At 42.2% G+C, this 14,554-nt stretch overlaps 1 protein-coding gene across 1 annotated transcript in view; it reads left to right on the top strand.

Moving 5' to 3' along the window:
* Window positions 1-2,301: 2,301 nt before the first annotated feature.
* Window positions 2,302-14,554, top strand: part of LOC126412542 (galactoside alpha-(1,2)-fucosyltransferase 2-like) — a 104,503-nt gene continuing 92,250 nt past the window's right edge. The window contains exons 1-2 of the mRNA XM_050082187.1: window positions 2,302-2,404; window positions 13,548-14,253. Of these exons, the coding sequence (XP_049938144.1) occupies window positions 13,882-14,253 (372 nt within the window). The 5' untranslated portion in view covers window positions 2,302-2,404; window positions 13,548-13,881. The remainder of the gene's footprint in view (window positions 2,405-13,547; window positions 14,254-14,554) is intronic.

The following is a 14,554-nucleotide window of genomic DNA, read 5'->3' as shown; positions in this document are numbered from 1 at the left end:
GTAACACATCACATTCTGTGAGGAAAGATGTGTGGTGACCAATAGCAGAATCAAGAGGGGAACAGGTATAAAATATTGTATGACACAGATCAAGTAAACAGACGATCTGATACTTATTAAGAATAAAAAAGGTGTCAACAATTGTAGAATGTAGGGAGGGGTGGCAAACACATAACAGTTGCAACAAGAAGTGCAGGAGCCACCGCGGGGTACACAACACAACAATTATTTTGTTGTCACGATATAAATTCCGTTATTAAACTGTAAAATACCTACAAAAACATTTTGGTCATTTCAATAAAAATACATCATATCGAAAAATGACGTGAGAAAATAACGGCAAAAATAAGAAATTGTGAAACTAGTAAGGTTATGAGGCCAAGTAAAATTGGGCCTAACATTGAGATATAAACCGTAGTTCTAAAGCAGAGCAGTTTGTGACGATACATATTCAACATTACTATATCACACATTATTGGATACGTAAAGGTGCCAAAACATTGTTCTCGCTATTATATACATGCCTCTAATATTGACAAATACATAGAAACGCATCACATACTTCGAGGAGAGATATATGGTAACCAACAGCAGAACTAAGGAAGGAATTAGTATAAATTATTGTATGCGCACCGAGTAACAGATGAACTATTTATTAATGATAAACACGGTTTCAATAGATACAAATGTAGGGAGGGGCGGGAAACAAATAATACTTGCGATATGAAGTGAAGGAGCCATTGCTGTTCATACAGTGTAATAGACATTACAAGTATACTGTTGTCTCGATGTAACATACGTTATAAGCTTACAACAACTGTAAAAACCCTTTAGGATCATCGTGTTAGTTGTTCTGTAATTGGGAAGCAGATTTTATTCCTGTTTTCATGCTTAGCAGGACCCCTTTGGTCGTCATCGGCTGCACCCTTACAGCACAGACGTACATCGATGACGTTCTACGCCCCATTTTGTTGCCCTTCATGGCAAGCCATCCTGGGCTTATATATCAGCAAGACAATGCCCTCCCTCACACGTCGAGAGTTTCTACTGGTTGTCTTCATACTTACCAAACCCTGCCTTGGCCAGCAAGTTCGCCAGCTCTCTCCCCAACTGAGAACGGTTGGGGCGTTATGGGCAGGGCCATCCAACCAACTGTGGGTTTTGACGATCTAACGCGCTAGTTGGGCACAATCTGCCACGATATCCCTTAGGAGGGCATCCAACAACTATATCAATGCCAAGCCGAATAACTGCCTGCATAAGGGCCAGAGATAAACCACCGTGTTATTGACCTCAATTTGTTAAGCTCCTTCTCTTGATCAAGTCACCCATCTTTTATGAAATTTGTAATCATTTGTTTGTACGTACAGGAACATCAAATCTGCCGATGTCCGTCCCATTTGGATAATTTCCTCATGGTGCACAGTATTTTTATTTTTTTTTTATTTTTTTATTACGCAAGGAGTATTTTATTTGAAGCCGATTTGAAAGCTTGTAATTAACAATGTTAACTTTAGTAACTTCAAACTGAATTAATACTGAATAATTAAATTTCGAAATAAATATAATACATAATAAGTAACCAAGTTCCTCGACAAATAACGAAACCTTAATCTCTTATGCCAGATTCATATTCGAACACACGCTCTGGATATGACCGTACAGACCACCTCATCAGTATCGTTAAAACTATACGAAATGTACAGAATTAAAATTTCACCTTTATTGGTTCATGTTGTGAATTGGACGCCCATATCAAGCGGTCAAGTACATGCTGAAAGGAGGGCTATTGACTAGTTTCAGTACAGATCCTCTCTTCTGCAGGAAGAGTGTTGTGGTGTAGCCTACTTTTTAAGGGACATTAGCGTACATTTTTAGAATGCTGGACTCTTGGTGTCCAAAAATCTCCACTTGTCCTCGAGTTTTAACATCTAAAACATTGCTTCATTCGTTGAAAATGGCCTTCGAAAACAGGTATTTGCTCGACAGCTTTTCAAATGAAGAAAAGAGATGCTAACAGAATATGTTAATGACGACAAGTGCTGACTTACGTCATCTGTAATGAGCGTTTTCCACTACTTGCGTCAAGCGTCATTGTCAAGTGTGGAAACAGCGAAACGACCTCAACTTTTATGCCTTGGTGATGCTCCAGTTTGGGAAAAAACCACACACTAGTTTTTTTAGTGTCAAAATATACACCGTATTTTCTTGGAAGCGGAAATTACCATTTACTTGTCTAAAGATATCCACAAGGTTTTCTAGTTTGCGAACGTGCCCATTATCAGTTATCACGGCTCGGTGGGTGGACGGGCAAGCGACGGCACGACAGACGTGGCTTGGCTACAACTCGGCCGCACTGCTGGGTGCGAAGTACTCTATACTGAGCGAGTGGCCGCCAGTTCAGGTAAGCTGAGCTCTTTGGCGACTTCGCTCAAATACCGTTGTCCGTACAGTCGTTTCACAAGCTACGGCTTTCCCCGCATCGCATCACGCGTTAATGATTGCATTTGGAACTTTTGGGTGATTATATGTTACTTATCCGGTAATTATTAATTATATAAAATGAAGCTGGATCTGAAAAAGGTTGCGCAAACATCCAATCATATCTTGTAAAGATTTCAAAGGGGTACAAACGATGACAATTTGTTTTAAATATGCAAAAACCTAAAACTGCATTTCACAAAAGAAAACCGAAAAGTACTTCCTAACATGAAAACCCTCCGCTCTCCTTCCCCCGATTCCTTAAAGAATCTAAATTCATGTAAAGAACAACTTCACACGTCAAATTACTTCGCAAATGAATGAATAGGTTGAATATTTGACGTTAATGAGAAGACATTTCAATTTTTACGTCATCATATCTCCTGAACTGTTGGTCGGATATGGTACAGTCTTGCATATGGATTGAATGGTATATGTGGATACTATCTGCAAAATGTGTTGTGAATAGAGTTAGTGGCAAGTAAGTAATAAATTTAAACTTCATGCCTGATACTGATGTTTTTCTAAATGAACATCGCAAATGCAGTAAGCGATAAACTTTTATCTTTTCATTATTTTGTTATTAACTTTTACTTAGGGTGCTTTTCAGGACAGGGGAAGAGAACTCACCGGACTACACACACTCCTTAACGTGAGCATGAACTGAAGCTATGGTAATTCTTTAAATAGAATACAAAATTATTTTAAAAATTTGAGGCAACCTGGGAAATTCACGTTTACGATACCCGCTGCTTGTACCAAGTTAAATTGATGATATCCATGTCTTCTGGTACTTCACTTTTTCTTTGTCAAGCACTGTGTTTAAAGAATGTTGCCTGACAAGTTTTCTTCCGTGTCCTGTAAATTATTCTACGTGAAAATCAACTAAGGGAGGAGGGGAGCGGTCTAGAGTCACTTGCCAAACCTGAAGACGAATATGCAAAGTGAAACTTCATTACCAAGTACTTTCTTAGACCACTTCTGAAGAAATTTGATGTTTTTATGTTAAGTCTCATTTTTTTATACAGCATAAAATACAGGGGAATTTTGTAATGACGACCCTAAGGTCGTGAAATAAGATGAGGATTTTTTAAAAAATGTCTGTATTAAGACAGTTTTGAAGCTATAATTACGAAATTTGGTACATGGTTTCTCGGTCACAAAAAGATACGTTATTCAGAATTTTTGGAAATTCAACACTAAAAGCGGTGAAAATTAATTATTGAAGAAGTACTAAAACGCTTTAAAGCTGCGTTTCTGAAAATTTGTATTTGACTTCCTAGTTAGAGAAAAAACATATATGTTTCAGTGTGTTTAGAAATTCAACCCCTAAGGTGGTGAAACATAGGATACAAATTTTTATGAAAATATTTCGTTACATCGGTTAGAAATAAAGAACTGTCTTCTTTTTAATCGAGCCCACAGCATAGAATACGTCATAAGATAATATTTTGTAATGAATAATTCCAGGTAAGCTGCTAATGGTTTAATTAGTTAGCTTTCTTTTTTACTACAAAATTATTTGGGCTATAGCACCGTTCTCAAGTAAACCTGTAGATGTTCCATTTGGTGAGTATACATTTATAAAAGTTGTACAGAAAGGTCAGTTTGCATACATTCTTATATGTAGTTGGAATAGATGCCCATGTTGCATAATTGAGTAAACTGTCAAGTGTATTTGTTGATAGGTCGCTATAACCAAAGTTTTGTTTGTATGGAATATTTTTGAGAAATACTTTTGACAGCTGGAATGACAGTTTATTCTCTTAGATTGTTTATGTTTACAGAACAATCTTCGCTAGCCAGGAATGTTAGTTGCATTTCATTGCTATTATAATTTTGTTATCATTTGTATCTATGGCATCTTTCGTTTTCTGTCTACTCTGAATTTTATCTGTTTTCGTTTTCCAAAACGTTACTAAAATGTTCTGGATAAGTTATGTGTTTGAGATAGATTTGTTCATTAATGATATAGTTTGGATAATTTTTTGTCCATGTATATATTTATAATTCTCTGAATATGTCCATGGTATGTCCTTTCTTTTTCTATGTAAAACCTGTAACGTATTTTTGATATGTTCTGCTGCTTGGTTTTGGCTTTTGAGCTGCTGGTAAAAGCTTGATTGATTGCTGTCGTAATTTCTTGTGTGTTCTTTGAATCTAATGATAAAATTTCTTCCTGTTTGACCGTTATAGAATTTTTCGCGGAGTGATTTCATCTCAAATCATACAGGTCAAGATACCATAGATACAAATGATAACACCATTATAATAGCAATGAAACACAACTCACATCACTGACTAGCAAAGACTGCACTGTAAACACAAAGCACATACGAAAATAAGCTGTCATTCTAGCTGTCAAAAGTGTTTCGCAAAAATATTCTATACGAGCAAAACTTTGATTATAAAAATCTGTCAACAAACAGACAGTCGAGAGTTTACTCACTGATGCAATATGGGCATCTGTTCCAACTAGATGTGAGCATGAATGTGAACTAACCTTTCTGTACGACTTTTACAAATGTAAGTGTACTCACCAAATGCAACATCTACAGGTTTACTTGACAATGGCGTTAAAGCCGAAATCAGCTTGTAGTAAAGAAGGATCACTAATTAAATCATTAGCGGCTTAACTGGAATTAGTCATTACAAAAAGTAATAAAGTGTTATGGGATGAAAATTTCCACGAAAATCACCACAAGAACTCAAAATCCGGGATTAAAAACCCTCCGATTCCAGCTATCAGAACTGTCTTTTGGCCAGAAGTATATTCGGAAGAGACCATGCCTGAATTAAGTCATACAGTCTATGGGAGTGAAGCAGTGAGGGCTAAGGTAGACATCGTGTAGGTTTGATCGTAAGTAAAGCAGACAACAGATTTCGGTTCGTTGGTAGAACGCCGGGGAAATGCTGTCTACATAGGAGATTTCTTACAAAAATATCGTGCGAACCATACTGGAATTTTGCTCAAGTTCAAAATGGCTCTGAGCACTATGGGACTTAATTTCGGAGGTCATTAGTCCCCTAGAACTTAGAACTACTTAAACCTAACTCACACATCCATGCCCGAGGCAGGATTCGAACCTGCGACCATATCGGTCGCGCGGTTCCAGACTGTAGCGGCTAGAACCGCTCGGCCACCCCGGCCGGCATTGCTCAAGTGTGTGGGACCAGAATGAGGTATGACTAACAGGGGATAATGAACATATACCATTAAATGCTCAGGTGTGGCGATATCTGTTTTATGTAAAGATAATTTCTGGAGTACCCCGACAGTGTGTTCTAGGATCGCTCCCGTTTATAGTGTTTATAAATGATGTAGTTGATTACGAAGGAGCTGTGCAACATTTTCCGCGGACGATTCTGTTGTGTGTAGGAAGCTTGGAACGCTAGAGAGTGCTGCGTAATGATGCAAGACCTGCAGAGGATCGATAGTAATTAGTGTAGGAACAGGACTTGACTCTAGACACAAACAACGATAGTGTTCGACAATGTTCCTGGCTGGATTAGATGTACCTCTCGCCATGTGAGGGTAAGTGCAGCAATGGTGAATATGGTCGTTTACGTGGTCCTGGCAATATGGTGTGAGGAGGCATAATGTTGCGTGGGCGTACTGACCCCCAAATCTTGGAACACGATAAACTCACCAGTCAACGTAATTACAACATTGTTGTCCTTCCAGCTCTGGGAACGAGAGCACATTCGGCGAATAGACTAACCCACCCACATCCGTAACTTAAATCCTATCGAGCACATGTGGGTTGGGGAGACATACAGCAGCACATCCACATGCCTGAGTGACCATCCAGCTATAATGTCAAACGCGTTGGTGGAGTAATGGAACGCCCTACGTCAAGAACTCCTCACCATCCTTGTGGCCAGCATGTCGTCCGCAGTCATCACACAGCCTATTAACACTTTGCCATCCGGTGACACCGCAGTGGTGTCATGCGCGAAATAGCGGTCAACGACCGGCAGAGACACCACAGTGGAGTCGTGTGCATAGTATCGCGCAGTGGCCAGCAACAGCACTTTAGTATCGTTTTCATTCTGATGGTGTTTTGTTTAGGTAACAATAAGCTACACACGTCAACAAGTTTTTTGTTTTTATAAGTATTTGTGCCCTTTCATCATGGAGGACGAAAGAGACAATAGGATTATTTACAATGATGCAAGGACGTCGTCTTGTGAGACGTTCCGGACGACTTCGCCGATTGGGAAGAAGACAGTGGATATCAAAAAAATGAAAGTGAAGCAGAATCGTCGGAAGATAGTGAAATACGTCTAAGAAGAATTCGACGATCGCTATGGTTGCCAACTGATACGGATGAATCAGACGAAGAAGACTATGATTTACTGAGGACCAATAATAAATTTGAAGGATCTCCAGGTCCAAACCATATTTCCCAAAGATACACAGAGCGTCGAGGACATCGTATAATTGTATATTGGGAACGATATACTTGAATATTTTAGTAACGAAACCAACAAGTATTACAGTCAAAATTGCAATAGAAGGAAACTGGATAAAAAAATGCCAAATTTGTCGACGTTACGGGACCAGAACTTAGAAAATGCTTTGGGCTTGCTATCCTTATGGGAATTGTAAAGAAATCAAGGATCGATGATTACTGGTCGACGAATCCCTTGATAGACACACCGATATTTCGCAAAACGATGTCCCGTAACCGATTCAGAGAAATATTACCATTTTTAAATTTTTCCGACAGCAACAATAAACCGCTTTTCAAAGTGCAATTCGTAATTGATTATTTTTCCAAAAAGTTTAAAGAAACGTTTAATCTAAGTCAAAACATCTCAACTGACGAAGGAATGATACCATGGCGTGGACAATTAAATTTTAAAGTTTACAGTCCGTTGAAAATTACGAAATATGGCATTCTCATTTGGATGCTGTGTGATTCGGGTACGGGATACATTTCCTTACTCAAGATATATTCCGGTGCTGGACAACCTTTAGCAAAAACAGTGATGAACTATTGACACCTTCTTATGGAAAGTGGCATCACCTCTACATGGATAATTTTTATAACAGTGTAGAACTTGCAGAGAAGTAACTTGAAAAGAAAATTCGAGTTTGTGGAACGATACGGCAAAATAGAGGATTTCCGGTAAAATTAAGTAGCGCAAAAGTCAATGTGTTTGAATCTTGTCATCAACGGAAAGGTGACAAGCGGCCGGCAACAAGCCTAGTAACCCTAATTAGCGCTGCCGGCGCCAAACGAATAAATTTGTACGAGACGTGCGGACGGCAAAGTGTTAAATACTATTTCTCGCCTTTTGTAAGTCTAGGGAATCACCACAAATCGCGGTGACTTCAGGTTAATTACTACCTTTGTATAAAAGTGTCATTTCTGTTCGCCTCATGGGTATTGCTTTCTGCTATCTTCTACACTGTACAGTAGAAGTTCTTCCCGTATATAGTTCAAATGGTTCAAATGGCTCTGAGCACCATGGGACTTAACATCTATGGTCATCAGTCCCCTAGAACTTAGAACTACTTAAACCTAACTAACCTAAGGACATCACACAACACTCAGTCATCACGAGGCAGAGAAAATCCCTGACTCCGCCGGAAATCGAACCCGGGAACCCGGGCGTGGGAAGTGAGAACACTACCGCACGACCACGAGTTGCGGACCCAAATGTCATCGAGCTGTGTTACCTCCTACTGACAAAGCAAGCCAAAGGTACTTTTGTCCTTATGATCTGCACATCAGTGAACCTAGGACTAGCCATATGGATCGACCTACAGGGGGCAGCCATCGAGTTTTTATAATCACCTCAAAAAATAAAATTTACGCCTTTTTTCAGTTGCTTAATTGCAGTCTTGTGATATGTTGAAACTCCAATTGCACAGTATCTTAGCAAACCGTTAGAGGAGGTAAATCAAGAACGTGCAGCCCACTGACAATGCTGCGCCTATTTCATTGTGTTCCAGGACACCAGGCATGCATCTAAAAGAAACACGTAATTCTGTTTTTTGGAGGTGGTTATTAGAACTCGATAGCTGCTCCTCGTAAAGTTAAATGACCACATAAAACAAACAGCACGAAAAACAGATCCAGATTGAAATTCATTGCGAGTATGCTAAGGTAATGTAATACATCCACGAAGAAAGTGACTTACAAAACAGTCGTTTGACCGATTCCAGAGTACCCTCATCAGCGCGGTATTCTCAGGTAATACTCACTTCAGTGCGGTAACTGTAACCTCCTCCACCTGTCCACTGCGCTTCCTCCTGCTACTAGTCATCTGGCCGGCGCGCGTACATGATACCGCCGAAATGGTACTCTCTACCGCGAGAGCATTAACACCACACTTCCGCACACTACAAGCGCTGGAACCCGTCTCCCGCTCTCTCCGCGCGCTCTGCACAACAACCCCCTACCCAAAGATTTTACAACGCACAAGCACTATTCTCGTTGCTAGTCGATGCAAATAACAATTCCTTTGGCTTTTTCCCAGTTTCACAGTAAAACACAGATAAATACAATGAAACGTCAACAGACTTCTACCTCAATGTACACATATAGTAGAGAAATGTCCTTACGTATTAAAAGAAAGTATTTAAATTACAAATATTTACATACAATTTAAAAAAAAATATATACCGGTAGCAGGTGCCATGCATCCTGCATTTTCGGTGTTACATAACGTCAGGTAAGCTCATGAGTCTGTATTAACAGACGAGGTCGAGAAGATCCAGCGAAGCGCAGCACTTTTCGTCATACGACTGTTAGTAAGCGCGAGAGCGTTATGGAGACGCCCGACAAAATCCAGTAGCAAACGCTACAAGAGGGGCGTTGAGCACCAAGGACAGGCTTACTGTTGAAATTCCGAGAGCTCACTTTCAAAGATGAGTTCGTCAAAATATTAATTTCTCGCATATACGTCTCGCGAAACGCCTACCACGAGAACATCAGAGAAACTAGTACTTGTATGGAGCCTTACCAACAGTCGTTCTTTCAAAGTGCCATTCGGGGGAGGGGGCGGGAAGATAGAGGTACCAGAATTACCTTTCTCCACAACACCGTCAGATGGCCTACGGAGTATAGGTGATCATATCTCAGATTTTCTCGGCGTGAGCCGCGTGGTAGCCGCGAGGTCTTGGGGCGTCCTGCCACGGTTCGCGCGGCTCCTCCCGTCAGAGGTTCGAGTCCTCCCTCGGGCACGGGTATGTGTGTTGTCCTTAGCGTAAGTTAGTTTACGTTAGATTAAGTAGTGTGTAAGCTTAGGGACCGATGACTCAACAGTTTGGTCCCATAAGATCTTACCACAAATTTCCAAATTTCTCGGCGTGACTGGTTAATAGGGGGCTTCTGGTGTCGAGCCGAGTTCTTGTTTCCACTTTCTGTACAATATTTCGACGACCTAACCAGGCGTCTTTTTCGGGTGCTTCGAATTTTGCTGTTAAGTGTACTTGCTGTCTGGACTCCGACCAACAGAGAGCTATTGTTGGGCTCACGCCGCTGTTTATAGCCGAGGTTGAGGGACAGCATAATTAAGGAGATTATCGAAATGAAGATGTAAGAAAATCTAATAAACAGGGATGGATGTTTCAATTAAACTAACGCTAGGTGTCCGGTACTCAATTCATTAAAATCTCGCCGACTATCAGATCCATCAGAGTTGTAAAATGCTGACGGAGTTTGCGTTTCACGGAGTATCAGTGGAGGCTCTGTAAAACAAAAGAGCTTCAATGGAAGCAGTGGACTTCTTGGCTCTAAATAACGACATGACACCAACAGCAGCTCACAGTCTAGTTAGTCTCAAGACAGCGAGTACACATAATACACTAATAGGCATTAAAATTGCTACACCGCGAGATGACGTGCTACGGACGCGAAATTTAACCGACAAGAAGAAGATGCTGTGATATGCAAATGATTAGCTTTTCAGAGCATTCACGCAAGGTTGGCGCCGGTGGCGACACCTACAACGTGCTGACATGAGGAAAGTTTGCCACCGGTTTCTCATACACGAACAGCAGTTGACCGGCGTTGCCTGGTGAAACGTTGTTGTGATGCCTCATATATGGAGGAGAAATTCGTATCATCACGTTTCCGACTTTGATAAAGGTCGGATTGTAGCCTATCGCGATTGCGGTTTATCGTATCGCGACATTGCTGCTCGCGTTGGTCGAGATCCAGTCACTGTTAGCAGAATATGGAATCGGTGGGTTCAGGAGAGTAATATGGAACGCCGTGCTGGATCCCAGCGGCCTCCTATCACTAGCAGTCGAGATGACAGGCATCTTATCCGCTTGGCTGTAACGGTTGGCGCAGCCACGTCTCGATCCCTGAGTCAACAGATGCGGACGTTTGCAATACAACAACAATCTGCACGAACAGTTCGACGACGTTTGCAGCAGTATGGACTATCAGCTCGGATTCCATGGCTGCGGTTACCCTTGACGCTGCATCACAGACGGGAGCGCCTGCGAAGGTGTACTCAACGACGAACCTGGCTGCACGAATGGCAAAACGTCATTTTTTCGGATGAATCCGGGTTCTGTTTACAGCATCATGATGGTCGCATCCGTGTTTGGCGACATTGCGGTGAACGCACATTGGAAGCGTGTATTCGTCATCGCCATAGTGGCGTATCACCCGACGTGATAGTATGGGGTGCCATTGGTTACACGTCTCGGTCACCTCTTGTTCGCATTGATGGCACTTTGTACTGTGGGCGTTACATTTCAGATGTGTTACGACCCGTGGCTCTCCCCTTCATTCGATCCCTGCGAAACCCTACATTTCAGCAGGATAATGTACGACCGCATGTTGCAGGTCCTGTATGGGCCTTTCTGGATACAGAAAATATTCGACTGCTGCCCTGGCCAGCACATTCTCCGGATCTCTCACCAACTGAAAACATCTGGTCAATGGTGGCCGAGCAACTGGCTCGTCACAATACGCCAGTCACTACTCTTGATGAACTGTGGTATCGTGTTGAAGCTGCATGGGCAGCTGTACCTGTACACGCCATCCAAGCTCTGTTTGACAATGCCCAGGCGTATCAAGGCCGTTATTACGGCCAGAGGTGGTTGTTCTGGATACTGATTTCTCAGGATCTATGTACTCAAATTGCGTGAAAATGTAATCACATGTCAGTTCTAGTACAATATATTTATCCAATGAATACCCATTTATCATCTGCATTTCTTCTTGGTGTAGCAATTTTAATGGCCAGTAGTGTAGCTTACCTCGTAGCATCTGAAGAAGATGGCTGGGTTGGTCGAAATACCATGCAGAACATGGAAACAACAACTCGGCTTCACACCCGGAAGCTCACTATTAACAGATGATCGCGTAAATGTAGACTTTATGTTTACACGCACAGTCACGGAGAATCAATCGTTACACCTGAAAAAGTAATTTCCCAGTAAATAGCAGAGAAAGTGGCAGAAAATGTGTTAAATGTCACATCGCCTGGGCTATCAAACCTGATCATGTTGTTCTTATATTTCTCCTCTTGCGGTCGACATTCAGCCACCGTTGCTGAAGTTTCCTCAGGACTTTTGGTCACTTATCGACTCGTCTTAACTCCGATAAAATGACGATGTGGGCTGGCTGTAGTAGCCAGACATTTCACACTGGCTTTGCAGGGGGACACATACATTTTGAGCAAACGTGGCGAACGTTCTCTTCACTCGCATCGCGGTATCGCGACCCTTATAGATGTGTCTGTAGCGACTGAAGATCTGATAATCATTTGGAAGTAGTAGAGCGTTACTGTGATCAAAGCATCTGCGGCTATTGGCATTAAAGATTGATAAATGATCCCAGACCAGACAGAGTCACTCACCTGCTGATCTCCTTTCCTTTGAAGACGTAGACTGCCAAATTCTTCTCCTACTAGTAAGGTCGTGTAGATTTTATAGCATTAATAAAAGAGAACAGGTGACGGGTACAGTCAGTGAGAGCCCTTTCAAGAAGTTACTATCACAACACGTTATATTAAATTCCTGATATTCCGCAAAATTATATTTATTTGGCCACGAACCGACATCACACTCCTCATGCCACCAACCGAATGTCGTAAACACAGATAAACATGATATGCGACTTACACAGATATTATTTGTACAGAAAGATACTGAAATGGGAGTGTTGACAAAGTGTAACATTACATTTTTGTCCCATAGAAATAATTACGTAAACAAAAAAAAGGGTGTGCAAACGAAGTTTTTATGTGGAGGTGCATTTAACAACAGATGAGATATAAAATGAATTTAAATTCTGAATCTAGTATTTGTAACGAAAACTTAATTTAACAAAGGGGAAAATGGACACTGAGTATTTGTAAAGAAAACTTAATTCAACAAAGGGGAAAATGGACACTGAGTCATCGTTTAATACTAGGCTGGCATTCTGTGTCATCTGTTTGATGATTTCCAGTAGAGTCATCTTCCTGCTTTTAACAGAATGTAAAATTTCACATTCTACATTGTATGAACGATTTTCTGCTAAAAGATACTCAGCAAAATTTGAATCTTTCTTACTTAGTTTCCAGCTTCTCTAATGTTCACGTAGCCGAATCGCCTTAGCTCTGCCTGGCTGACCAATACACAGTTTTTTACGCTGCTTAGATGTGATAATTTCATGTACATAGCTCCATACCACGGGTTTCAATTTGTGTTCCTATTGGACAGAAATCTGATATGCCATTGGTGTTAAAAAATGAAGATCTATAGTTCCTTATAAGAGCCTGCTGTGGACTGACAGTTGGATATGAGAAACTTATTTTTCAGTCGTTTCATGAGTTGGATCACGCACCCCACGCTATGCTGCACAACGCTATAGTATCCATTCGTGGCATTATTTGGCTGGAATTACTATCTCTCGGTAATCCAACATTATATTGACAGCTTTCATCATACTGCCAATAAACGAGAAACATAACATCTTCTGGGGCCTCTAGTTGGCTGATCACATGCGTGGACACGGCCTAACGGCTCAGAAGATTTTACATTCAATAATAACCAGGAAAGCCTGAAAACTTAGAGAAATTTACATCTTCCTTTATTTCATTTCCAGGAGGACCAGTCGATGCGGACGATCCAAGTGGCAAGGAGTCGCAGGCATACAGCAGTGACTTTGCGGAACAGGCTTCTTTTCACGTGGAAATATGTTACTGGATGAAAAGCGTGTGACTGGTGAGCATCGTAGGTAGGAAGTGTACTAGAAGGGAGTGAACTAGTGGAATGATACGTGGATACTATCATTGTGATCGGTAAATCGGCACACATTTTGGCTGCGATCGCCATCGTTCACTAGCGGGCTTGTGAAGACCGTTGTGTAACTCGTATTGATGTTCCTGGCCGCCTAGTACCGTGGCAGTGACATCAGCGACTCTTGGTGGTGGACAGTGATGTATGACTTGTGCATGGCCAGGAAACGCCCACGCACTGAAGGACTGCGATGGGCACTGGTGACGTCGGCAGCGTTGCTGGTCTGCTTCTGCGTGCACCGCACGTGGTACACACGGTCGGTCTTCTGGGAAGACGACGTGGCGGCGGCGAGCGCGCCTTTCGTGTATCGCTTCTCCAGCAACAACCATCCTTTCCCTGGCGTCGCGCTGTCCGAGGTGAGCGTGAAGTGCTTACCACGTGGCGCCGCGACCGTGCTCGCTGGCGGCCGCCTGGGGAACCTCATCATGGAGTTCCTCTCCCTCTGGACGGCTGCGCGCCTCCACAACCTCACCGCCTTCGCCCCGCCGCAGCTGCGCGATCGCCTCCACGAGGTAGGACGCTTTGCGTTTGTTTTTTAGACAGATGGAGAGTAAATGGAGTGCATCCCACGGTCTAGAGGTATCGTCGTTCACTCTGTCCCGAAAATTCTGGAGTCCCGGATCTGACTCCAGCCACTGCAGCAGACCAACACGTGATCTCGTATTTTAAGGAGGGGAAAGTACACTTTAAAATATCAACCTCATGGATTCCCCCTATCCCCACCAAAGCCATCCACCCCCACCGCCCCGCCCAGCCTCCACAGGCCGTCCCTCTCCTTCAAGAGTCCCGCCGCCTCTACCGCTCTTTTCTACG

This window comes from Schistocerca serialis, chromosome 7 (assembly GCF_023864345.2).
Source record: "Schistocerca serialis cubense isolate TAMUIC-IGC-003099 chromosome 7, iqSchSeri2.2, whole genome shotgun sequence".
NCBI classification, from domain to species: Eukaryota; Metazoa; Arthropoda; class Insecta; order Orthoptera; family Acrididae; genus Schistocerca; species Schistocerca serialis.
Note: the sequence above shows the minus strand (reverse complement) of the source record. Positions and strands in the feature narration are given on the sequence as shown.